Source organism: Tachyglossus aculeatus, chromosome 17, assembly GCF_015852505.1.
Source record: "Tachyglossus aculeatus isolate mTacAcu1 chromosome 17, mTacAcu1.pri, whole genome shotgun sequence".
Taxonomy (NCBI): Eukaryota; Metazoa; Chordata; class Mammalia; order Monotremata; family Tachyglossidae; genus Tachyglossus; species Tachyglossus aculeatus.
Genome location: NC_052082.1, coordinates 39,274,724 through 39,299,587, shown reverse-complemented (window position 1 = coordinate 39,299,587; position 24,864 = coordinate 39,274,724). Strand labels below are relative to the sequence as shown.

Here is a 24,864-nt window from a genome sequence, read left to right as displayed (position 1 = left end):
TCTGCTCGGTGCTTCTCCATTACCTCCTCCAGTCCCTCAGTGGCCTCCAAAGATGCTTCTCTCTTCACAGTTACTGCCTGTCATGGGTCACCAGGGCCATATCTTTGAGGCCCAATGGTTCTATAGCTGGATACCCACCAGCTTAGGCCCTGGGTGGTCATCACCCCACAGATCGCAGCTCCAAATCTGTCACCAAGCTTTGTGAGACAGCCCCTGAAGGGACAGGACCTGGTAACAGCAGATCAAAGCTCCCCTGCTAGCCAGCGCAGACACCTCACATAGCTGTACACAAACACAAGAGGCCTTTATTTACACTCCATACCATAACCACAACTCTGGACTCACTGCTACCAGTCAGTCAGTGGTATGTATTGAGCTGTTATCATGTACAGCGCACCACTCCAAGTGAGTGGGAGAGAAGAATAAAGTTGGAAGACACAATCTTTGCCCACAAGAAGCTTACACAGTCTAGTGAAGGAGCTAACAAACCCAGTCGCGCTGAGCAGAGAGCTCCTGACCTTCCTCCTCCTCGTTTATAGGCTTCCAGCTGGTCCCACCTCTACTCTCTTCCTCCCTCACGTCACAGTCAGGTTCATGCTGCAAAGAGACGGCTTAGTTATGTCACAGCCGTTTGTAGCAATCTTACTTGTAGAAATGTAAGCACAGTCTCCAGGATCGGTGACTTGAAACCTGAATTGAGAAAGAGGACATGAGCTATGTTAGAACTAAGCCAGTTTTCCCAGATCTCCCCATGGGCCTAGGCTGAGAATGGGGGTGTCTTGGGAGAGGAAGCCCCCATTAGGCTGTGACTCTATGGTCCAAGCTTAAGCCCATGGATGAGATAGGTGACACTACAGTGGAGATGAGATAATTTGTCTTTTGTAAAAGCTGGAAAGAATAGATGCACAGGTAGGAGATTGAAAAATCTTCATCTCATACCCATTTAACAAATATTGGAATGGTGAAGAGTCAGGAATGAAGGTGATCTAGGCTTAGTCTACTGCTTATCAACCAATCAATTGTACTTATTGAGCATTCACTGTGTGCAGAGCACTGTGTTAAGTGCTTGGAAGAATACAATATAACAGAGTTGGTAGACGTTCCCTGCCCACAGTGAGCTTACAGTCTAGACGGGGGAGACAAACATTAAAATAATTTGCAGATATGTAGAGAAGTGCTGTAGGGCTGAACGTGGGGTGAATGAAGGGAACAAATCCAAGTGCAAGGGTAGGCAGTGAAAGTTTAGTCGAGGAAGGACTCTTAATGGGAGATGTAATTTTAATAGAGAAGCAGCATGGCTTAGTGGCCTAGTGGATAAAGCATGTGCCTGGGAGTCAGAAGGACCTTGGTTCTAATCCTGGCTCTGCCATTTTCCTGTTGTGTGACCTTGGACAAATCGCTTCACTTCTCTGTGCTTCAGTTATTTCATCTGTAAAATGGGGATTAAGACTGAGCCGTATGTGGGACATGGACTGTGCCCAACCTGATTACTCTGTACCTACCCCAGCATTTAGACTGTGCCTGTCACATGGTAAACACTTAACAAATACTATTTGTTAAGAAGCAGCGTGGCTCAGTGGAAAGAGCCCGGGCTTTGGAGTCAGAGGTCATGGGTTCAAATCCCGGCTCTGCCAATTGTCAGCTGTGTGACTTTGGGCGAGTCACTTCACTTCTCTGTGCCTCAGTTACCTCATCTGGAAAATGGGGATGAAGACTGTGAGCCCCACGAGGGACAACCTGATCACCTTGTAACCTCCCCAGCGCTTAGAACAGTGCTTTGCACATAGTAAGTGCTTAATAAATACCATTATTATTATTATTATTATTTTAAAAATTAGGCTTTGTAATAATAATAATTATTATTATTATGGTATTTGATAAGTGCTTACTATGTGCCAAGTACCATTCTAAGTGCTAGGGTAGATACAAGGGGATCAAGTTGTCCTACGTGGGGCTCACAGTCTCAATTCCCATTTTGCAGATGAGGTAACTGAAGCCTAGAGAAATGAAATGATTTGCCCAAGGTCACACAGCAGACAAGTGGTGGAGCTGGAATCAGAACCCACAACCTCTGATTCCCAAGTCCCTCTCTTGCCACTAGGCCATGCTCCTTGCTGCTTTGTAGGTGGGGAGAGTGATTGTCAGATATGAATGGAGAGAGAGTTCCAGGTGGGAGGCAGGACATGGATGAGGAGTCAGAGCAAGATAGATGAGATCAAGGTACGGTGAATACGTTGGTATTGTAGAAGTGCAGTGAGCAGGTGGGGTTGTTAGGTAGAAAGGTTAAGATAGGAGGGGGCAAGGTGACTGAGTGTTTTAAAGCCGATGGTAAGGAGTTTCTGTTTAATCGATGGGCAACCACTGGAGGTTCTTGAGTAATGGGGAGACATGGACTGAACAAACTTTGGAAAAATGATCTGGGCAGCAGAATGAAGTATGGACTGGGAGAGGAGAGAAACAGGAGGCAGGGAGGTCAGTGAGGAGGTTGACGGAGTAATCCAGGTGGGATAGGATGAATGATTGGATTCATGTACTAGCAGTTCGGATGGAGAGGAGAGGGTAAATTTTATCAATGTTGTAAAGGTTGAACCAATACAATTTGATGTCCAAAACTTTCCATTCTCTAAAACCAATTTGACCATGTGGTGGAGGGAAACTTTGTACATTCGGGATATGAAGTTCAACCTTCACAGCACTATTAAAATCTGCCCTTACCTCTCCATCCAAACTACTATCACTTTAACCCAAGCACTTTTCCTACCCTGTCATGATTACTGTAACAGTCTCCTTGCTGACCTCCCTACCTCCTCTCTCTTCCCACTCCAGTACACACTAAACTCTGCTGCCCATATCATTTTCTACAAAAACATTCAGGTCATGTTTCCCCACTCCACAAGAACCTCCAGTGGTTGCCCAACCATCTTCACATCAAACAGAAACTCCTTACTATGGGTTTAAAGCACTCAATCACCTTGCCCCCTCCTACCTCACCTCCCTACTCTCCTACTATAACCCAGCCCGCACACTTTGCTCCTGTTATGCCAACCTACTCATTGTACCATGATCTCGTCTATCTTGCTGCTGACCCCTCACCCACTTTTTGACATCTGGCCTGGAAGGCCCTCCCTCTTCATATCCAACAGATGACTCTCCCTGCCTTCAAAGCCTTATTGAAGGCACATCTCCACATTTCTTCCCTGACTATGTCCTCCTTTCCTCTTCTTCCACTCCCTTCTGTGTCGCCCTGACTTGCTCCCTTCAATCACCCCCCTTCCCAGTCCCACAGCACTCATGTACATATCCATAATTCATGTATTCAAATTAATGCCTGTCTCTCCTTCTAGACTGTAAGCTCATTGGAGGCAGAGAATGTGTCTGTTATTATTGTTATATTGTACTCTCCCAAGTGTTTAGTACAGTGCTCTGCACACAGTATAAATGATCAATAAATATGATTGTTTGATTCAGAGCACACACAGTAAATGATCAATAAATATGATTGATTGATTCAGAGCACAATTTTATTTTAAATTTTCTGCTTCCCTTAGGCCATCAGATAGAAGAGTTAAAGGGAACTTACAGACTCTTATTCAGTTGGGCTCCATTCACCCAGCAGAGTTCTCCATTTACCCTGTAGAGACCAATCCAGTAACCCTGGAATTTCTGAACAAATGACTGCATCGGAAAGAAGGAGAAATCCTGCAATTAGACCTTTTTCCAGAGACTCGACTGTTCTCTCTGATGGGAATTCTTCCAGAAGAGTCCTAGGATGTTTGGGGCTCCTTTCTCCAAAGAGATGGGTGGAAAGATTAACACAGATGTGGAAGGCCTCTCAGCTACGGAGATGCACCCCTAATTATCGTCCTTGCCTCAGGTTAGTTTGTCGGGCTGGAATCATGGCATTGTGTCCCCTCAGCTAATGGCCCAGACAGAAAGAGATTCGGCCAAGTAGATCGTTGGGAAGCCCTCTGAATAGAGGCATGGGCCTGGGGGTCAGAGCAGTCAGGGAGTCCCTTAAACTAGCGAGGTTGTTCTCGAACAGATCAGGGTTGACAATCTCAGTGGAAGGATACACTATCAAGGAGTCAGCACATCTCCTCCAGGAAACTGCATTCTTCCACCCTTCCACCCTAACAGCCACCACTCACAGTTATATACATATCAATCTAGATGCCTGATATAGGCACTGAGAATTTAAGTGACATGCCAAGCTCACACAAAAGTCAAGTGGGAGAGTTGGGAATAGAACCACGGTCCTCTGATTCCCTGGCTTGTGCTCTAACCACTGAGTCTCAGTGGAACTATGTCCTGCAATTAAGCCTAGTAGGAAGATGATGGGCTGTAAGTCAGATGACCTGGGTTTAGTCTCCACTCTGCCACTGACTGCCTATGTGACAATGTGACCTTCACCTTTCTGGGCTTAGCTGTACAATGAGGAGTAACAATATTTACTTCAGTGCCAAGGATATAAAATTGATTAGGAATAATGATAAAAAAGTAATTATGGTATTTATTATGCACATATTATGTGCCAAGCACTGCACTAAATGCTGCATTAAGATACACAAAATAAGCAGATAGGAGATAGTCCCTGTCCCACATGGGGCTCAGAGTCTATGGGGGAGGGAGAACAGGTACTGAAGCCATTCCCTACTACGTGTTGTGCATTTGGGATTCATTTATCCAACTTTAGGGACATCTGCAAGGTGAGACGCACCAGATTTAGATCATGGAAGTTACTTCCAAGAAGGCAACTTTTTTTCACACTTTCCATCCTGGCACACTCACCAGCTCCTGATGGCTTTCAATCACAATTAGATGAGCATCTAGGGATTCACATAATTCCTTGCTCTTGGTCCAGTTACTTCTTCTATCATTATATAAGTAGCACTTCTCTCTGAGCTGCAGCCAACCATCTGGACAAGTTTCTCCACATTTAGGACAGGTCTTACTTGCTGTGGAATAAAAGAACAGGATAGTCAGTGCTCTCAGGTGGGTGTCCAAGTATGTGCTCGCTGGAACTAGTGGTTCCTTAACCAGAATCCCTCTCAATAATAAGAGTCCTAAAACCTTCAATATACAGAGCACTTCTATTTTCCATAATACTGTCACACAATTTTGACCTCTCAAGAACATGGTGAGGTATGGAAGGTGACAGAAAATCACCCTATTTTACAGATGGGGAGTCCAGAGAGGTTAAGTGGTTTTTCCAATATCTCAAAGCAGATGATTTTTCTTCTGCCCTCATTGTTTTCCAATTCCCAATTTCAGCTCTCCATCCAGTAGCTGATTGGGTCTCCTGCCATTGCTCATTCACCTCATTCACCTCACATTACCCACCCAGCATAGCTGTGCTGGGAATCAGAGGACCTGCATTTGAATCCCAGCTCTACCACCTGTCTCTGTGTCACCTTAGGCAAATCATTTAACTTCTCTGTGCCTCAGTTTCCTCAACCGTAAAATGGGAGTTAAGGCTGTGAGCCCCATGTGAAGCAGGGACTATGTTCAATCCAATTATCTTGTATCTATCCCAGCACTTAGGAGAATGCATGGCACAAAGTAAGTGCTTAACAAATACCACAGTTATCATTATTATTATCATCATCAATGGTATTTGTTAAACACTTACTGTATGCAGAGCACTATACTAAGCACTTGGGAGTATACAACAGAGTTGGTATAAACGTTTCCTGCCCACAATGAGCTTACAGTCTAGAGGGCGAGACAGACATTCATACAAATAATTTATAACATACTATTTATAGCTATGTACATGAGTGCTGTGGGGCTGAGGGTGGGACAAATGTCAAATGTTCAAAGGTCACAGATTCAACTGCACAGATGTCATAGAAGGGAAAGAGAGCTGGGGGAAAGGGGACTTAATTGGGGTAGACCTCTTGGAGTAGATGTGCGCTTTGAAGGTGGAGAGAGTGGAGGTTTGGTACATATGGAATGGGAGAGAGTTCTAGGCTAGAGAGAGGATGTGGGAAATGGGTCAGTGATGAGACAGATGAGACTGGGACACAGTGGGCAATTCGGCACTAGAAGAGTGGAGTGTGTGGGCTGGGCTGTAGTAGGAGATCAGAGAAGTAGATTAAGATTGTAAACCCCCCATGGGATTAAGACTGTGAGGCCCCATGAGGCAACCTGATCACCTTATAATCTCCCCAGCGCTTAAAACAGTGCTTTGCACATAGTAAATGCCATAAAAAAAAATAAGGTAGGAGGGGCAAGCCAGAAGGAGATTCTGATATCTGATGCAAATTTATCTTCCTTCTGTCTCTCATGGAAATGAATTTATCTGGGTGAAGAAGTCAAAGTAAATGAGCTCTTTTCCCACACACTAGGACATCAGATTTAGGAAGACTTTAACATAATATTTTTTTATCAAGTTTGAGAATCTTACCTTCCACAGTGCTGGATATGTATGGGAAAATGGTTTTAACAGCATCCTTTTAATTCCTGTTTTTCTATCAATCATTGTTTCAGGGTCAAAACCAGATTTATGATTACCCTTAATCAATGTCTCTCATACTTCCCAGAGAACTCTTAATTTCAGTTCCCTAGCTTTATAGCTTTATTCACCTGCTCCACAATAAAATAATTTGGACATGATCTGCCACTTGCACAACAGGAGCAGGATAGGAATTTCCCTTTTGAAGTGTAATCTCCAAAATGAAGGATGTGTGTGTGTGTGTGTGTGTGTGTAGGAAGATCCTGGGTGCTGTTGGCAATAACTCTTACAATCACCAAGGCCATGTCACACTCCAGTCTCAGTGTTGCATGAACAAAGTTTAATCCAGGACTAGATGTGACCATGGGATTAAAGGCGTGGAATAAAATGGATCCACATGCTTGAGGAGCTGTCAATCACTAGTCTTCCTGTTGACTTCTTCCCTCAAGCAGAGCTCAGCAGGATTGCGGATCCAGAACCAAACTGGAAAGAACTTGAAAATGTTGGAATAGCTGGAATCCAATAACCAGTCATCCCCAGAAGCTACTGTGGAAGCAGCCAGAAGACCACAGGTGTAAATCTAGTTTTATCCGTTACCCTCCCAGCCTATGCCTCATACTAAGGCATCTCCCGGCTTTGGTTAAAGCTTGGTCTGAAAACACAGTGAAAGTTCATCCAAACACTCACCTATAGCAATGAGCACCACTATTAGGATAATCCCTGTGGTGCTCAGAATGAGGATTGTGTACCATTTAAGTTCAATGGTCCCATCTGAAAAACAGAGAAGATCATTCTGAATTTATCTTGCAGAATAGGAAGCAAGAGCACTTTTCTGGCCAGTCAATAAACATTCAGGCTTTTTTGTGCACAGCACTGTACTAGACAGCATGCAGATGCCCAATTCTCATTTTGAGTGCACAGGTGAAAAGCAGGCAGGGATTTTACAGGCAAGAAAATGGAATGGGAATTTGGGAGGGATTGACCTTAAAGAGCTGAAAGGCCAAGAAGCCATTATTTGGGGACTTTCCGATCTTGTTCAGAGGCTCTCAAGTCTAATCAGAGATCAGGCATAAACAAGGCTATGAGTTCAGTTCAAAACCCTTTTGCAGGCATTGTGTTTCCATGACTCCATGGAGTTGACATTTAGGTTTAATACCCAGGGGACTTCTGAAAGACTATTATATTCATTCAATCATATTTACTGAGAGCTTATTGTGTGCAGAGCACCGTACTAAGCTCTTGGGAGAGTACAGTACAACAATTAACTGATACATTCCCTGCCCAAAATGAGTTTACAGTCCGGGGGTGGCAGAAAGATATTAATATAAATAAATTACAGTATATATACAAAAGTGCTGTGGAGCTGGGAGGGGAGATGAACAAAGGGAGCAAGTCAGGGGGATGCAAAAGGGAGTTGAAGAAGAAAGAGGAGGCTAAACAGATTTTCCTTCAATAAGACTTTGAAGAGGGGGATGGTAATTTGGATTTGAGGAGGGAGGGCATTCCAGGCAGGATGTGGGTGAGGGGTCGGCGGTGAAATAGATGAGACTGAGGTACAGCGAGAAGGTTAGCATTAGAGGAGTGAAGTGTACAGGCTGGGCTGCAATAGGAGGGTAGCAAGGTGAGATAGGAGCGGGCAAGGTAATTGAGTGCTTTAAAGCCAATGGTGAGGAGTTTATGTTTGATGTAGAGGTGGATGGACAACCACTGGAGTTTCTTGAGGAGAGAGGAGACATGTTCTGAACGTTTTTGTAGAAAAATTGTCTGGGCAGCAGAGTGAAGTATAGACTGGAGTGGGGAGAGATAGGAGACTGGGAGGTCAGCAAGGAGGCTGGAAGGTCAGCAAGGAGGCTGATGCAGTAATTCCAGCAGGACGGGATGAGTGATTTTATTAAAGTGGTAGCAGTTTAGGTGGAGAGAAAAGGACGGATTGTAGCAATTTTGTGAAAGTGGGACCAATAGTATTCAGTTATGGATTGAATATGTGGGTTGAATGAGAGGGAGGAGTCAAGGATAATGCCACCATTACAGGATTTTGAGACAGGAAGGGAAGGACAGGGTTTCAGTGGGAAGATAAGGAGTTCTGTTTTGGACATGGTAAGCTTGAGGTGATGGGAGGACAAGAGATGTTGTGAAGCCAGGAGGAAAAGCATGACTGCAGAGAGGGAGACAGATTAGGGCTGGAGATGTAGATTTGGGTTTCATCCACATAGAGGTGATAGTTGGAGCCATGGGAGCGAATGAGTTCGTGTCAACAAGAAGCTCATGATCTAATGATGGAAGACAGACAAATAAAGGACTAAATTCAACAAGTAAATGTTTACTCTGTGGGAGGAACATGAGAAGCAGCATGGCCCAGTGGAAAGAGCATGGTCCTGGGTTCTAATCCTGGATCTACCACTTGACTGCTGTGTGACTTCGGGCAGGTCACTTAAATTCTTTGTGCCTCAGTTACCTGATCTGTAAAATGGGGATTAAGACTGGAAACCCCATATGGGACATGGACTACATTCAAACTGATTGTCTTGTATCTACCCCAATGCTCAGTATGGTGCCTGGTACACAGTAAGCATTTAACAAATACCAGCAAAAAAAAAATAGCAGCGATCATGAGGCATAGTTATCTATATTATACATAAACTGTCCCTAGTGGTTTGCAAAATAGAATACTCCTCAAAAAGGATTTGACAATGGGAAAACAGGGCTCAATAGGAAGGTTATAAATAACATAAAATAGATGCAATAGCCAACTGATATAGATAGATGTGTGCATGCATATACACACACACATGCACACACACCTCTCTAGGAGGAGCCGATTCACCCCACTGCATCATGCAGAGACAGGTCAGGATAATTGTAGTCACAGATTTTCTGCTTACTGTTTTGGGAAATTTATGGTATGGTATTCTCAGTTGTCCTATCAGCATGCTGTGAAGCTCTGAGAGCTGGCTAAAGCTCACAGTCATTTGCACAAGGACCATGATGACACCACTTCAGCAGTGATCCAGCAGAATGAGGGTTGTAATCTTCTCAAATGCTGGCCAGAGGATAGCTGGTCTTTCTGACTTTCAGAAGGTTGGGAAGCCTGTGACTGACGGTGGCTACAACCTCCCCCAGCCCTGCAGGATGCCAGGCACTGGAAGCCCCAGTTGCTCTGCAATGGTGGGTGGGCAGGGATTGGGTCACGGGTGGCTCACAACCATCATAAAATGCCAATCCATGTCTGGATCAATCTTCCCTATTGCCTACAATCCTCAATCATGAGAAGCAGCATGGCTTAGTGGTTAGGGCATGGGCCTAGGAGTCAGAAGGACCTGGGTTTCAATCCTGGCTCCATCACATGTTTACTGTGTGACTGTGGGCAAGTCACTTCCACTTCTCTGGGCCACAGTTACCTCATCTGTAAAACGGGGATTAAGAGTGTGAGCCCAAAATGGGAGAGGGACTACGTCCAACCCGATTAATTTGTATCCACCCCAGTGCTTGGGACAGTGGTTGGCACAAAGTAAGTGCTTAACAAGCACCATAATAATAACAATAATATTATTATTATCAATCAATCAATATTTTTTGAGCACTTGCTCTGTGCAGAGCACTGTACTGAGTGTTTGGGAGAGTACATTAGAGTTGGATGTTTTACAGACTTTTAATTCCCTTCCCAAACCCCTGCCTCCCTCAGTCACCCCATTCCTCTTGCCCTTGATAACTCTGCCAAGTATTTCATCGATAAATTGTAACCATTGTGTGAACCCCCTAAAATCTCCCCAATATCTCCCCAGCTCCTCTCCAGTGCCACACTCCCCAAGTCCCTCTTCGACTATCAATCAGTTGATCAACTGTATTTATTGAGTGCTTACTGTGTCCAGAGCACTGTTATAAGCTCTTGGCAGAGTACAGCATTACAGAGTTGGTAGACGTTCCCTGTGACAAGGAGCTTACTGTCTAGATGGGGAGACAGATATTAAAATGAATTAGGAATATGTACAATGTCTGGCACACAATAAGCACTTAACAAATCTTGTCTTACGCTGTTGAGTCGTCTCCGACCCATAGCGATGTCATGGACACATCTCTCCCAGAGCCCCCCACCATATCTGTAATCATTCTGGTAGTGTATCCATAGTGTTTTCTTGGTAAAAATACAGAAGTGGTTTACCATTGCTTTCCGTGCTGTAAACTTTAGTCTCCACCCTCAACTCTCTAACATGCCGCTGCTGCCCAGCACGGGTGAGTTTTGACTTGTAGCGGACTGCCTTCCACTCACTAGCCACTGTCCAAGCTAGGAATGGAATGGATATAATAATAATAATAATAATAATAATAATAATAATAATATTGGTATTTGTTAAGTGCTCACTATGTGCCAAGCACTGTTCTAAGCGCTGGGGTAGATACAAGGTGATCAGGTTGTCCCACGTGCGGTTCACAGTCTTCAATCCCATTTTACAGATGAGGGAACTGAGGCCCAGAGAAGTGAGGTGACTTGCCCAAAGTCACACGGCTGACAAACAGCAGAGCTGGGATTAGAACCCATGACCTCTGACTCCCAAGCCCGGGCTCTTTGTATTGAGCCACGCTGCTTCTCATGCCTCTGCTTGACTCTCTTTCCAATAGTCGAGACTGGTAGAGAACTGGAAACTCTCCAGGTGAGACCCTAAGAGGGCTTAAAAAATTCCAGAATTATTATTATTATTATGAGTGATATGAAGCTAAGGGTGGGGTGAATAAAGTGAGTATTGCCCCGGGGCGGGGCTCCCAGAAGGGCCCAGAGGTCAGGGCACAGAGACTCAGCTTCGGCCCAGCTTCTGGCTTCAGCTCTCTAGATTTTGGGGTTCAATCCTTGCAGGATGGAGTCTTGGGGGAGCAGAAGCCACAGGGGCAATAGCATTAGAGTTTGGAGCTGGCCTTCTCAGCAGGCCTGGCCCGGGAACACTTCCTCCAGTTGCTGTTGCTGCTGCTTCTTCTGCTGACGTAGCATCATCCAAGGGGAAGCAGCATCCGTCTCTCTGTCTTCTCAGTGTTTCTCTGTAACTTGGCCTCTCCTAGGTCTTTCTGAATTGTTGCCTCTGCTGTGTCTCTCACTACCTAACAAGTTTATTAAACGCTTACTCTTTGCTGAGCACTGGGGTGGTAACAAGGTCGTCAGCTTGGACACATTCCCTGTCCCACACAGGGCTCACATGGCATAGTGCATACAGTATGGGCCCGGGAGTTAGAAGGCCATGGGTTCTCATCCTGGCTCTGCCATTTGTCTGCTGTGTGACCCTGGGCAAGTCACTTCACTTCTCTGGGACTCAGTTACCCCTTCCGTAAAATGGGGATTGAGACTGTGAGCCCGATGTGGGACAGGGACTATGTCCAACACAATTTGCTTGTATCTACCCCAGCGCTTAGTACAGTGCCAGGCACAGAGTAAGTGCTTAACAAACACCACAATTATTATTATTACTCATTAATAATATGGGGTACAACCTAAGACCCCTCACAGGTTTGCACCTGGAGATTTTCCTGTACTTTAACAGTCTCAACTATGGGAGGGAGAGTCAAGCAGAGGCATATCCATTCCAGTCCTAGCTTGGGCAGTGGCTAGCAAGTGGAAGGCAATTTGCTACAAGTCATAATAATAGTAATGATGGTATTTGATGCCAAGCACTGTTCTAAGCTCTGGGGTAGGTACAAGGTTATCAGGTTGTCCCACGTGGGGCTCTCACAGTCTTAATCCCCATTTTCAGTTGAGGTAACTGAGGCACAGAGAAGTGACTTGCCCAAAGTCACACAGCTGACAAGTGGCAGAGCCGGGATTAGAATCCATGACCTCTGACTGCCAAGCCCATGCTTTTTCCACTAAGCCATGCTGCTCTTAAGCAATCCTGATCTGCCCTAGACTTCTCACACAGACTGGAGGTACTCGGCTGCCTGCTTCATATACTTTTCAGGAGTTTCCTCACAGTAAGCCAGAAAAGTCCTTGGTGATAGTTTAAGAAAAACTTCAGACTCTTAAAGATTACTAATGTAGTAGTATTTACTAAACTCTTACTATGTGCCAGCACTAAGTTAAGCAGTAGGGTAGATACAAAATAAATCTGACACAGTCCCTGTTCCACACAGCAGTCATTCACTCATTCATTCATTCATTCAATCGTATTTATTCATTCATTCATTCATTTGTATTCATTGAGCGCTTACTGTGTGAAGAACACTGTACTAAGAGCTTGGGAAGTACAAGTCAGCAACATATAGAGACAGTCCCTACCCAACAACGGGCTCACAGTCTAGAAGGGGGAGACAGACAACAAAACAAAACATGGAGACAGGTGTCAAAATCATCACAACAAATAGAATTAAAGCTCTATGCACATTATTAACAAAATAAATAGAACAGTATGTACAAGTAGAATAAATAGAGTAATAAATCCGTACAAATATATACAAGTGCTGTGGGAAGGGGAAGGAGGTAGGGCAGGGGGGATGGGGAGGAGGAGACACACAATCACAATCTATCCCTATTTCACAGGAGACATTGAGGCCCAGCAAGTTTAAGTGATTTACCCAAGGTCACACAACGGGCCAGTGGCAGAGGGAACCTACAACCCCTCCCCCCACCATGTTTCTCATCTCCTAATCCCCAAATCTTTCTACTAGGCCATATTAGCTTGGAACATTCCCATTATCCTCATGGATCTCCTTTACTGTACTTCATCTCAAGCTTCACTTAACAAAAAATTTGCCTCCCATCTTTCATCCCAGAAAGAGAAACTCATGAGAATAGTGTTTGGCACATAGTATGTACCTAACAAGAACCATAACTCACCTGCGCTGGAAAGCAGAGGTACAGGAGAGGGTCGAGGGTGGAAACTCAAATTTACTGTGTGGAAGGTGGCAATTGTAAGCCACTTCCATATTTTTACCAAGAAAACTCTATGGATACACTACCAGAACGATTGCAGGTGGAGGTGGGGCATTCTGGGAGAGATGTGTCCATGGCATCACTATGGAAGACTCGACAGCATAAGACAAGAAAAGTCAGATCCAAGGGCAAGGGCGATGCAGAAGGGAGTGGGAGGAGAGGATGTGAGGATTTAGTTGGGGAAGGCCTCTTTGAGATGTGATTTTAACAAGGCTTTGAAGGTGAGGAGTGTGATTTTCTTTCTTATAAGAAGAGGAAAGGAGATCCAGGCCAGAGGAAAGAGGTAGGTGAAAGCTAGGTGGTGAGATAGATGAGATCAAGGAACAGTGAGTAGGTTGGCATTAGAAGAGTGAAGTGAGAGTGCTGGGTGGTAGTAAGAAATCAGTGAGATAATTAATCAATCAATTGTATTTGGTGACTGAGTGCTTTATAACCAATGAATGGTACGGAATTTCTGTTTGATGTGGAGGTGGATGGGCAACCACTGGAGGTTCTTGAGGAGTGGGGAAACATGGACTGAACAGTTTCTCAGGAAAATAATCTGGGCAGCAGAATGAACTATGGACTGGAGTTGGGAGAGACAGGAGGCAGAGAGGTCAGCAAAGAGGCTGGTGCAGCAGTCTGGGCAGGACAGGACCAGCAAGGTAGCAGTTAGGATGGAGTGGAAAGGGTGGATTTTAGCAATGTTGTGACAGAAAGGATATGATGGTTGAAGGAGAGAGATGAGTCAAGGACAATGCCAAGGCTCCAGGCTCATGGCACAGAGAGAGGATGGTGGTGCTGGCTACAGTGATGGGAAAGTCGAAAGAGGACAGGGTTTTAAGGGGAAGACGAGAGGTTCTGTTTTAGACATGTTTAGTTTGAGGTGTCATCAGGATACTCAAACTTAACATGTCCTTCTCCCATCCTTCCCAGCAGTATCTCAAGAGATCTCCTGCCTCCCATTATACAGTACCTCCCCAACCTGTGCTTTTGACCCCATCCCTTCTCACCATATCACCGTGCGGCCTTGCTGCTCCCGGAAAGATCCTCTCCTCAGAGCGTGCCGCCATAGACGCCCGAGACTCCGTTCCCGAGAGGCCCGCCCGCCATTACACCTAGCGGCCTTGCTGCTCCCAGAAGGACCCTCTCCTCAGAGCGCCATAGAGGCCCGCCATAGATGCCCGGGACTCCGTTCCCGAGAGGCCCGCCCGCCTGCCTGCCATCACACCGCGTTGCCCCCGCTGTTCCCGGAAGGCTCTTCTCCTCAGGGCACCCCCATAGACGCCCCCTGCTTCCACCCACCCCACCTCATTTAAGCGACCTTCCTTAAAGGGCCCCCCATCCCTCCCTTCCCGGTCCGGTCCTGACTGACTCTCTCCCCCCCCCCTCCCCCCCCGAAAAAGGCCCTTGTTATCACCAAGTTACATTAACGACAACCTCATTGGCACCTACTCAGCCCTCCCATGTTGGCTGTTCACTCCTCTCCCCAGGTATCTCTGCTCCCTGACCCCCTTAACAGGTCCACCCTACTCCAGCACATAATAGTTTGTATCTGCTCTTTGTGAAATCATTATCTGCCAATTTTATTATTGCCATAGCATGTTAATTGTTTACCCCCTGTGATGCCATTGCCTACTTATATCATTGCTACTGTTTTATCGCTTCTGCATCTCAACTGTTAACCCCCGCTGTACTGTCACTCGCCCTGCTGACCTCACCATGAACTTTCAATTCCCTTGCTCCCAACTGCCATTCCCATTCCTCACCTTCCCTTTCCCCTCTCCCACCCAGCTTTTTCCCTCCCTCTCCCCCACCAAGACCACTCCTCCTCACCCCCTACCAAGGATCCCTCTGTACCAGCGCCAGTCCTCCACTCCTCCCTCCCAGCCCCCTCCTACCCCACCTCCCTTCTCTCCTTCTCCAGCCGAGCCCGTACCCTCCGCTCCTCTGCCGCTAATCTCCTCACCGTGCCTTGTTCTCGCCTGTCCCGCCATCGACCCCCGGCCCACGTCATCCCCCGGGCCTGGAATGCCCTCCCTCTGCCCATCCGCCAAGCTAGCTCTCTTCCTCCCTTCAAGGCCCTACTGAGAGCTCACCTCCTCCAGGAGGGCTTCCCAGACTGAGCCCCTTCCTTCCTCTCCCCCTTGTCCCCCTCTCCATCCCCCTCATCTTACCTCCTTCCCTTCCCCACAGCACCTGTATATATGTATATATGTTTGTACATATTTATTACTCTATTTATTTATTTATTTTACTTGTACATATCTATTCTATTTATTTTATTTTGTTAGTATGTTCGGTTTTGTTCTCTGTCTCCCCGTTTTAGACTGTGAGCCCACTGTTGGGTAGGGACTGTCTCTATATGTTGCCAACTTGTACTTCCCAAGCGCTTAGTACAGTGCTCTGCACACAGTAAGCGCTCAATAAATACGACTGATTGATTGATTGATATCAAAACATTTGCCCCCTCCCTTCTTCCTTCCCTGACTGCCATCTTCAACTACTCATTTTCCAATGGCTCCTTCTCCACGGCTGTCAAACATGCCAAAGCACCTCCTATCCTAAAAAGACCCTCCCTTGACCCCATGGCTCCTTTCAGCTATCACCCCATTTCTCTCCTACCATTCCTCTCCAAACTTCTTAAGAAAATTGTTTACACCCGCTAACTCCAATTTCCTCCAACTATCACCTCAACCCCCAGTACTCTGCTTCATCCCCCCTTCACACAATGGATACGGCCCTTTCTAATGTCACCAATGACCTCCTGCTGGCCAAATTCATTGGCTGCTACCTCATCGTACTCTTCCTCGATGTTTCTGCTGCCTCAGACAGTGTGGATCATCTCCTTCTGAGAACATTATCTAATCTTGACTTCACTGGCACTGTCCTTTCCGTTTCTGTCTCTTTCCCATGCTCCTCCTCTGCTTCCCACCTCTAACTGTGGAAATCTTTCAAAGCTCAATTCTGGGTCTTCTTCTATTCTTTAACTGAACCTACTCCTTTGGAGAACTCATTCGCTCCCGTGGGTTCAACTACCATCTGTTCATGGATGACTCCCAGGTCTACATCTCCAGCGTTGATCTCTCATCTTCTCTGCAGTCATATCCTGCCTTAACTATGAATCAGCCTCTTTGCTGACCCCCTGCCTTCTGTCTCTCCCAAATGCAGTCCTTACTTCACCTTACTGCCCACATCATTTCTCCAAAAATCCATTCAGTCCATGTCTTTTCACTTTTCAAGAACCTCCAGTGGTTGCCCATCCCCTCCACAGAAAAAGAAACTTCCTACCATCTAGCACTGCCTTTAAAGCATGCAGTCAGATTAGCTCTCCTCCTTCTCCCTTACCTCACAGATCTCCAACTACAGCCCAGTCTGCACATTTCTCTCCCCTAGCACCATCTTACTTTGCCCTATCTCGTCTATCTCATCATCGACCACTTTCACACTTCCTCCTTCTGGCCTGGAATTCCCTCCCCCTCTGTATACATCAGACCATTATTCTCCCACTTTAAAAGCCTTATTAAGGTCACACCTCCTATTAGAGACCTTCCCTGATTTAAAGCCTCTTTTCCTTCTGTGTTTCTCTCCCTTCTATGTACTTGGATCTATATACCCTTTGGGCATGTGGTATTCATCCCCACCCCCTTCAGACCCACAAAGTTACATATCTGTAACTTTTATTTATAGTCATATCTGTCTCCTCCTCTAGAAGGTAAGCTCATTTGGGGCAGGGAAGGTGTTTACGATCTCTCCCAAGTGCTTAGTACAATGCTCTGCACTAAATAAATACCATCAATTGATGTGTATGAAAATATTTTTCCATAAGAAGAATAGTTAGGTTAAGTGGAATAAGGACATTTTGGAAGTGATTGGTTTGGTAGGTGGGTAGTTCTGCAGCTCTACCCCTTCTGGTATGCACAAGAGTCCCGGAGGCCTGTCTGGTTGAAGGACTCTTCCAGGCCTCTTCTCTAATCTCTCCTCTTCTCAGTGTGCTCACCCCATGAAGAAGAGAAACCTCCAGCTCTGGAGTCACTCTTTCTGCCAATTCATATTCCTTCATCCTATGAGTACAGTGATCTGCACATAAGAGGTGCTCAATAAATATAATTGATCCATTTAATGGTATTTGTTAAGAGCTTACTATGTGCCAGGAACTGTAGTAAGTGATGGGAGAGATACAAGATAATCAGGTTGGAAACAGTCTATGTCCCATATGAGGCTAACAGTCTTAATCTCCATTTTGCACACAGTAACTGAGATACAGAGAAGTGACATGCCTAAGATCTGCCCATAGTAGATAAGTGGCGGAAACAGATTAGAATGAAGTTCTCTTAATAAATATGTCTACCAACGCTATTATACTGTATTCTCCCAAGCACTTAATATAGTGTGCTGCACAGAGTAAGCATTCAATAAATACCATGGATTGATTAATTGTTGGCCTCTGTACTTTTTTTTAAACTTTCGATATACAAATCTATAAAATAGTGTTTGTCCTTGTGCATAACTTGAGAATTCTTGCTATACTCAGACATCATTATTGCTTTCACTACTACTATCACTATTACTACTTCTTTTACCACTAAAACACTCACTTCGAAGTATAAAAATAGTACGTATGTATGGCATATATTTTGGATAAATAATCAGAGTGGCAGCATGATCTAGTGGAATGACCACAGGCCTGGGAATCAGGAGAGCAAGGTTTTAATTTAAGCTCCACCATCTGTCTGCTGTGAGACCTTGGGCAAGCCACTTAATTTCTCTGTGCCTCAGTTTCCTCACTGACAAATTTTGGAGGCAACATCTGCTCTGTTTCCTGCTTACACTGTAAAAGGGTCAGGGACTGTGTCTTAACTTATCTTGTAATGACCCCAGAGGCTTAGCACAGTGTTTGGCACATAGTAAGCACCTAACAAATGCTACAATTATTATAATTCCACTTGTGTGAACCAGGCAAGGTTTGTTTGACCAGACCATTACTCCAACAATTTCTGACTGTGGGAAGATTTTGTTTATAGGAACCACTGGATATAAGCTGTGTGATCCTTTAACTACAGGACATTCTGAATATTGCCTTTTTGTCATCTGGAAGGTTAGTACCACGGCTTTAATACCTGTGATAATATGTCTATGCATCCATTATTATTATTATTTTTGTTTTCCACTGCTCTATATCCCTTGTAACGATTGACATTTTCACTTACATCACAGGTATAGCCACATGGGAAATAACACATTTCTTTCCTTGTAGGTATAATACGTGGGTTTATATTTTTATTCACTTATTATTCCCGTTGCCCACTGCTATCATATCCATCCATATCCATATCATATCCACATAGTTACTGACATTAAAGTGGTCATCACTAGGCCTACCACCTGCTGGATTTGGTGCTTTCCTTCAGCACCCAAAGATCGGTACAGGAACAGCTGCTAACTGTCAGCCAGTTAAAGGTATTTAGTGAGTGCTCATTGTATTCAGAGCACTGTACTAAGCGCTTGGGAGAGGACGATAGAACTGACACATTTCCTGCCCATAACCAGTTTACAGTCTAGGGGGGCAGACAGACATGAATATAATAAAGGCGGGGCTCAGGCACTGGTCAGTTTCTGTTCCCACTGCAGGGCCTCTCTGGGTTGGATCTGATCCGTTTCTCCTACTCCCAGGCCATAAGGGCAGTGGCCGTGGGGGTGGGTCATCATGGCCGGGCAGGATTTCTGGGCTTGCCCGATTTAATTCCCCGGGGAATGGCATTCCGGCCAGGAAAGCCCAGCCTCGGGCCCGGTCTCCGGGGAGCAGAAGATCCGGACACCCGGGACGGGACCGCGGCCTTCACATCGCCCAGCATCGGACCCTGCCGGACATAATAACCTGTGTGATCCTTTAACTGGATTCTGAATATTGCCTTATTGTCATCCGAAAGGTCAGGATCACAGCTATAATATCAGTGAGACTATCTCTATGCATTCACTGTTATTGTTTCCGTTGTCTACTGCCCACCGGACCCTGTGGGCTGACCAGTACCGGACGCTGCAGACCGACCAGCCCCCTCGTATATGTCCGTCTCCCCCTCTAGACTGTTGTGAGCGCCTGTTGCATTGTTGTAATGTACTCTCCCAAGCGCTTAGTCTAGTGCTGTGCACAGAGTAAGCGCTCAATAAATAGGCCGTGAGGGGTGTGGGAGGAGCGCGGAGCGGGCGTCGGGCCCGGGCCCCCGAGTCTCTTACCCCTCCAGCAGCGCTTTCCTCCCGGACTCCGCTCCGGCCCTGGACGTTGGCTGGACAGCGCGCTGCCCTCGTCCCCCTGGTCCCCGCCCTGGTCCACCATACCCCCCGTGCCCAGCGGCCCCCCTGCCTTCTCCGCTCCTGCCAAATCCGAGGGGGGCGGGACCGGGGTGGGGAGGAATTTTCTGGGAAGAGAGGGGATTGGGGTTGGAACAAACCCAGCGGAACTCGGAAGTGTGGGCTCTCCGCCTGTTCCTCCGCCCCTTCCCTCCACGAAATGAAAAATAAAGCCCTCGGGCCACGTCTCCCTTTCCCGCAGGTTTCCCTGGAAAAAAAAAAAGATTTAATTTGTTAAGCGCTATATGTAAAGCACTGTTCTAAGCTCTGCGGCGGATACAAGGTGATCAGGTTGTCCCACGTGGGGCTCGCAGTCTTAATCCCCATTTTACAGATGAGGTAACTGAGGTCCAGAGAAGTTAAGTGACTTGCCCAAGGTCACACAGCAGACATGTGGCGGAGTCGGGATTAGAACCCATGACCTCTGGCTCCCAAGTCCGGGCTCTTGCCACTGAGCCACGCTGATCCCACCGCCACTCCATCTATGGCCCCTCTTCCCGCCCCCATTCCTGTCCGCGCTTGTTGGGACCAGGTGTTAGCCTTAGGAGGCTCTCACCCCTCACCCTATTTTCCCTCCCTGCTGCATCACATAATAATAATAATAATAATAATAATAATAATAATAATAATAATAATAATAATATTTGTTAAGCACTTACTATGTGCCAAGCACTGTTCTAAGCGCTTGGGTAGATGCAAGGCGATCAGGTTGTCCCACGTGGGGCTCTCACAGTCTTAATCCCCATTTCACGGATGAGGTAACTGAGGCACAGAGAAGCTGATTCGCCCAAAGTCACACAGCAGATAAGTGGCGGAGCAGGGATTAGATCCCATGACCTCTGACTCCCAAGCCCACACTCTTTCCACTAAACCATGCTGCTTCTCCAGCTGCTTAATCCCACTTCCAAAGAACTCCATCCCGACTCCTACAGGAGTTATGTACATCTCTTTATACTTGAAAATTCCCCTGCCTGGAATTTAATCATCATCATCATCATAATAATAATAGCTTCTGTTAAATGCTTACTATATGCTGAGCACTGTACTAAGCACTGGAGTGAAAACAAGCAAACTGGGTTAGACATAGTCCCTTGTCCTACGTGGGGCTCACAGTCTCAATCCCCATTTTACAGATGAGGTAACAGGCACAGAGAAGTGATGTGATTTGCCCAAGGTCACACAGCAGACCAGGCAATTACATATCCTACCCCTCCTTGATTACTATCACAACCTCCTTGCTGGCCTCCAGCCTCCTGTTTCTCCGCACTCTAGTTCCTACTTCACTCTGCTGCCCAGATCATTTTTATACAAAAACATTCAGGCCATGTTTCTCCACTCCTCCAGAACCTCCAGTGGTTGCCCATTCCCCTTTGCATGACACAGAAACCCCTTACCATCAGCTTTAAAGCATTCAATCACCTTGCCCTCACCTACCTCACCTCATCACTCTCCTAGCCTGCATGCTTTGCTCCTCTAATGGTAACTGTTTCACTGTACCTCGATCTCATCTATTTCACTGCTTATCTCTCACCTACATCCTGGAATGCCCTCCTTCACATTCAACAGACGATTACTATCCCCACCTTCAATGCCTTATTGAAAGCACATCTCCTCCAAGAGGCCTTCTCTACCTAAGCCCTCTTTTCCTTTTCTTCCACTCCCTTCTATGTTGTCCTGACTTGCTCACTTTATTCATCCCCCCTCCCAGCCCCTCAGCACTTATGTATATACCTGTAATTTTATTTATATTAATGTCTGTCTGCCCCTCTAGACTGTAAGCTCTGTGTGGGTAGGGAATGTGTCTGCTGTACTGTTATATTGTATTCTTCCAAATGCTTATCACAGTGCTCTGCACACAGTAAGCACTCACTAAATATGATTAACTGACTGACTCACCCCAAACACTTTCTCTCAGAAAATTCATCCACTTATACTGTTTCAGGTACCATTTCTGTGATAATGAATCCCCAAGCTACCTCGTCAGCCCCAACCTCTCATCTGCCTTAAAATTTCATATTCTTCCTGTCTCCAGCACATCACTACTTGGATAATGACATCACTATTTGGATAACCCTCTGCCTCAAACTCATTAGGTCTGAAATTGAACTCATCTTCCCTCCTAAATCTTTTATTCCCCCCATTCAAGATTTCTCATCACTTGTGACACCATCCCTATCCTCCTTGTTCCAGAAGCTTGCAATCTTGATGCCATATTGATTTGTCCCTGTCTTCCAACTTAGATTTTCAAAAATTCCAATTTTTCCCATCTCTTCCATTGGAAGCAAATTAATCCTACACTGCTGCCTGTCCCTTTGGTAGGGCTAGCACAACTGCACAAGATTTAAGCAACTAGGGTACAAGAAAGGTCAGTGGTCCCATGTGGGCATCTAAACGTGTGCTTTCATTGACCTCAAACTAGCATTGAAGGTCAGAGAGGGGAAGGAATCATTCTGCTTGTGATTGTTAAATAACGAGGTCTATGCGGGGATGAAGGGGTTTAAATGGAATAACCATGAATGTTGGGCATTTAAATTTAAGATTCACCCTTAAATCCTGCCTACAGCCAGTTGCAAATTTTCCTCTGCCCACTCCCTCCTTTTAGCTTGATTGATACTGGTGGTAAAGCCTTCAGATTCATTTGAATCTGGGTCATAACTCAATCCTACAAACCTGTCATTATTCTTGCCTTCTTCCTTGCTTTCCACTCCTATATTCTATCTGTCACCAAATCCCATCAGCATTTCCTCCACAATATTTTCAAGGCCAATCCCTTCTTCTTCATCATCAAAGCTGCCACCATGCTGGTCTGAGCACTTATATTGCAACTTGACTACTGCATCAGCTTCTTCACTGACTTGTTTGCCTCCAGATTTTCTCCCCTCCGTCCATATTTCTCTTTTTTGTTCAGAAATTCTTTTTAAAACATTATCTTTGCTTCTATTTCTATGCCTCAAAAATCTCAAAAATCTCTACTGCACTGTTTCAAATACAGTGAAAACTGGAAATAGTACCCCAGAAGTATAACACATAGAGACCCTTACATTAATTAGTGTAAAAGCATAGCCTAACGGAAAGAACACAGGCCTGGAAGTCAGGAGACCTGGGTTCTAATTCTGGCTCTGCTCCTTGCCTGCTGAATGGCCTTGGACAAGTGACTTCATTTCTCAATGCCATAGTTTCCTCAACTATAAAATAGCAGCTCCCCCACCCACTTTGACTTTGAGCTCTTTGTAGGATGACTGTGTCCAATCTGCTTATATTGTATCTACCCTAGCTAGAATTTGCCAGCAATTAATAGAGATTCCCTTGACAGTTTCTATACTCTATTCTCCCCTTGTCATCTTGAAGATGGTATAATAGTAGCCTCCTAGAAATCCTGGGTTACTTCTGTACTGTTCCTGAAGTTATTTAGGGCTGTGAAGTCTGTCGGCAGTGACTCATGGCCTGTAGAGTGGCAAGATCAGAAATAGAGACCTCCGAAGGAGGAGTTTGGGCTGGGGTCCACCCCACCATGTGGCACAGGAACAGTGAGTTCAGGCTGACATTCTGCCCTGGCTCCACTGCAGGAAGGACGCAGCCACCCAGCTGTCCCCCAAACCCACTCCAATGGGCTTGTCAGATCTGAAGAGGGGGTTTCCTGCCTCAGCCCAGAGAGGGGACAAGGATGAGACCAGTGGCTGGCTGCTAGGAAAGTTATCTCACTTTCCAAGATGGCCAACCCCAAAGCCTGTTTCCTCGTTCTCCTCAGGAGTCAAAGACCAGAAAATCGCTGACCTCTGCAAACTGCAAACTTCTTGAGGAATAGGAGGGTTGATGAGCTAAGATTTAGGCAAGTGAATACCAGAAGAATAGAAACTCCTGACCCAAGGGATTTATACTCCATGATAAAGGAGTTAGGCAAGGAGAATGTGAGAACAGCAGATGCTTCTAAGCAAAGTATGGCAAAAAAAGAACAAAGAATAAAACAAGCAGCTAACAGAGCTTTGATTTAAGACACAAAATAACTATTGGTCAACAATAGACCTCCCCTGCTATTTCATAGCTTAACAAGTAATTTAAGTGAGTTCTTCATAGACAATGCTGGGTATTTTTCTAGTGTGTAAATCATTGATAGCTCCCTGTTTTCCTCATTAAGTAGTGAGCTCTTTTAGGGTGGGGTTCTTGTCTTTTTCTTCTGGTGCCCCATACAATGCTCTGCTCATCGTCCATAAAATAAATACCATTGGAATATTGATTTACTGATAAATCTCCTGGGGGAGAGTAATGATCTCATTCCTATTAATTGAAGACAGAGCTGTTGGGTCCATTCTTTTTGGGGTGAAATTTTGACTTCAAAGCCCATGTGAGCTCTTATTTTATTACTGGATGGAATGTGTGCTAGTTTAGCTAAAGGCCTTTAGCTCAGAGTATGTCTGCACAGTGCCACTCTGCCATATGAAAGACTTTTATATTATTTTTTGTCACTTTAACACCTGTAACAACTGCTTTCATTACTACTACTTTTGCACATGGAAATAATCTCTTTTGGTTATTGAAAGTTTTGTGTAGTGATCACTGTGCTTATCTCCTGGACTAAATAGTAATAATAATAATGATGGTATTTGTTAAGGGCATACTATGTTCCAAGTACTGTTTTAAGCACTGGGGTAGATACAAGGTTATCAGGTTGTCCCACATGGGGCTCACAGTCTTAATCCCCATTTTACAGATGAATTAGAGTCCAGTCAGTTCTCCTTTAGCAAGGTGGTTGCCTTCTTAATGGACACCATGTTAAAGAAAACTTGGGTTTTAGTTACTACCCCATGTCCAATACCGTGCATGCACACAACCATTGATTCTGACCATGTTTTACCCTAGTATTGAGAAGCAGCACGGCCTGGCAGAACGAGCACAGACCTGAGAGTCAGGGGATCCGGGTTCTAATTCCAGCTCTGTCTCTTATCTGCTTTATGACTGTGGTCCAGTCACTTAACTTCTCTGTTCCTCAGTTCCCTCATTGGCAAAATCAGTCAATTAATCGATCAATCAATTGTATTTATTGAGCACTTACTGAGTGCGGAGCACTGTACTAAGCACTTGGGAGATTAAAATGCGACAAGCTCACAGTCTAGAGTGGGAGACAAACATTAATATAAATAAATAAATTAGATATATGTACATAAGTGCTATGGGC

At 45.4% G+C, this 24,864-nt stretch overlaps 1 protein-coding gene across 1 annotated transcript; it reads right to left on the bottom strand.

The window, feature by feature from the left end:
* Window positions 1–293: 293 nt before the first annotated feature.
* On the bottom strand, window positions 294–19,723 carry LOC119939503 (C-type lectin domain family 2 member L-like). Its single transcript, XM_038759563.1, has 5 exons — window positions 19,578–19,723; window positions 7,142–7,225; window positions 4,789–4,955; window positions 3,581–3,675; window positions 294–690 (listed from the first exon to the last, which is right to left on the bottom strand). Exons 1-5 carry the CDS (start codon window positions 19,675–19,677, stop codon window positions 576–578), a joined length of 561 nt encoding a protein of 186 aa, XP_038615491.1. The 5' UTR covers window positions 19,678–19,723; the 3' UTR covers window positions 294–575.
* Window positions 19,724–24,864: the final 5,141 nt, after the last annotated feature.

What these genes read in the sequence shown, in the direction of transcription:
- LOC119939503 (XM_038759563.1), bottom strand. Translation starts at nt 19,677, where the DNA reads ATGGTGGACCAGGGCGGGGACCAGGGGGACGAGGGCAGCGCGCTGTCC. An exon ending in AGGAAAGCGCTGCTGGAGGG is followed by an intron (nt 7,226 to 19,577) that starts GTAAGAGACTCG and finishes TCTGTTTTTCAG; the next exon opens with ATGGGACCATTGAACTTAAA. An exon ending in AGTGGTGCTCATTGCTATAG is followed by an intron (nt 4,956 to 7,141) that starts GTGAGTGTTTGG and finishes TTTATTCCACAG; the next exon opens with CAAGTAAGACCTGTCCTAAA.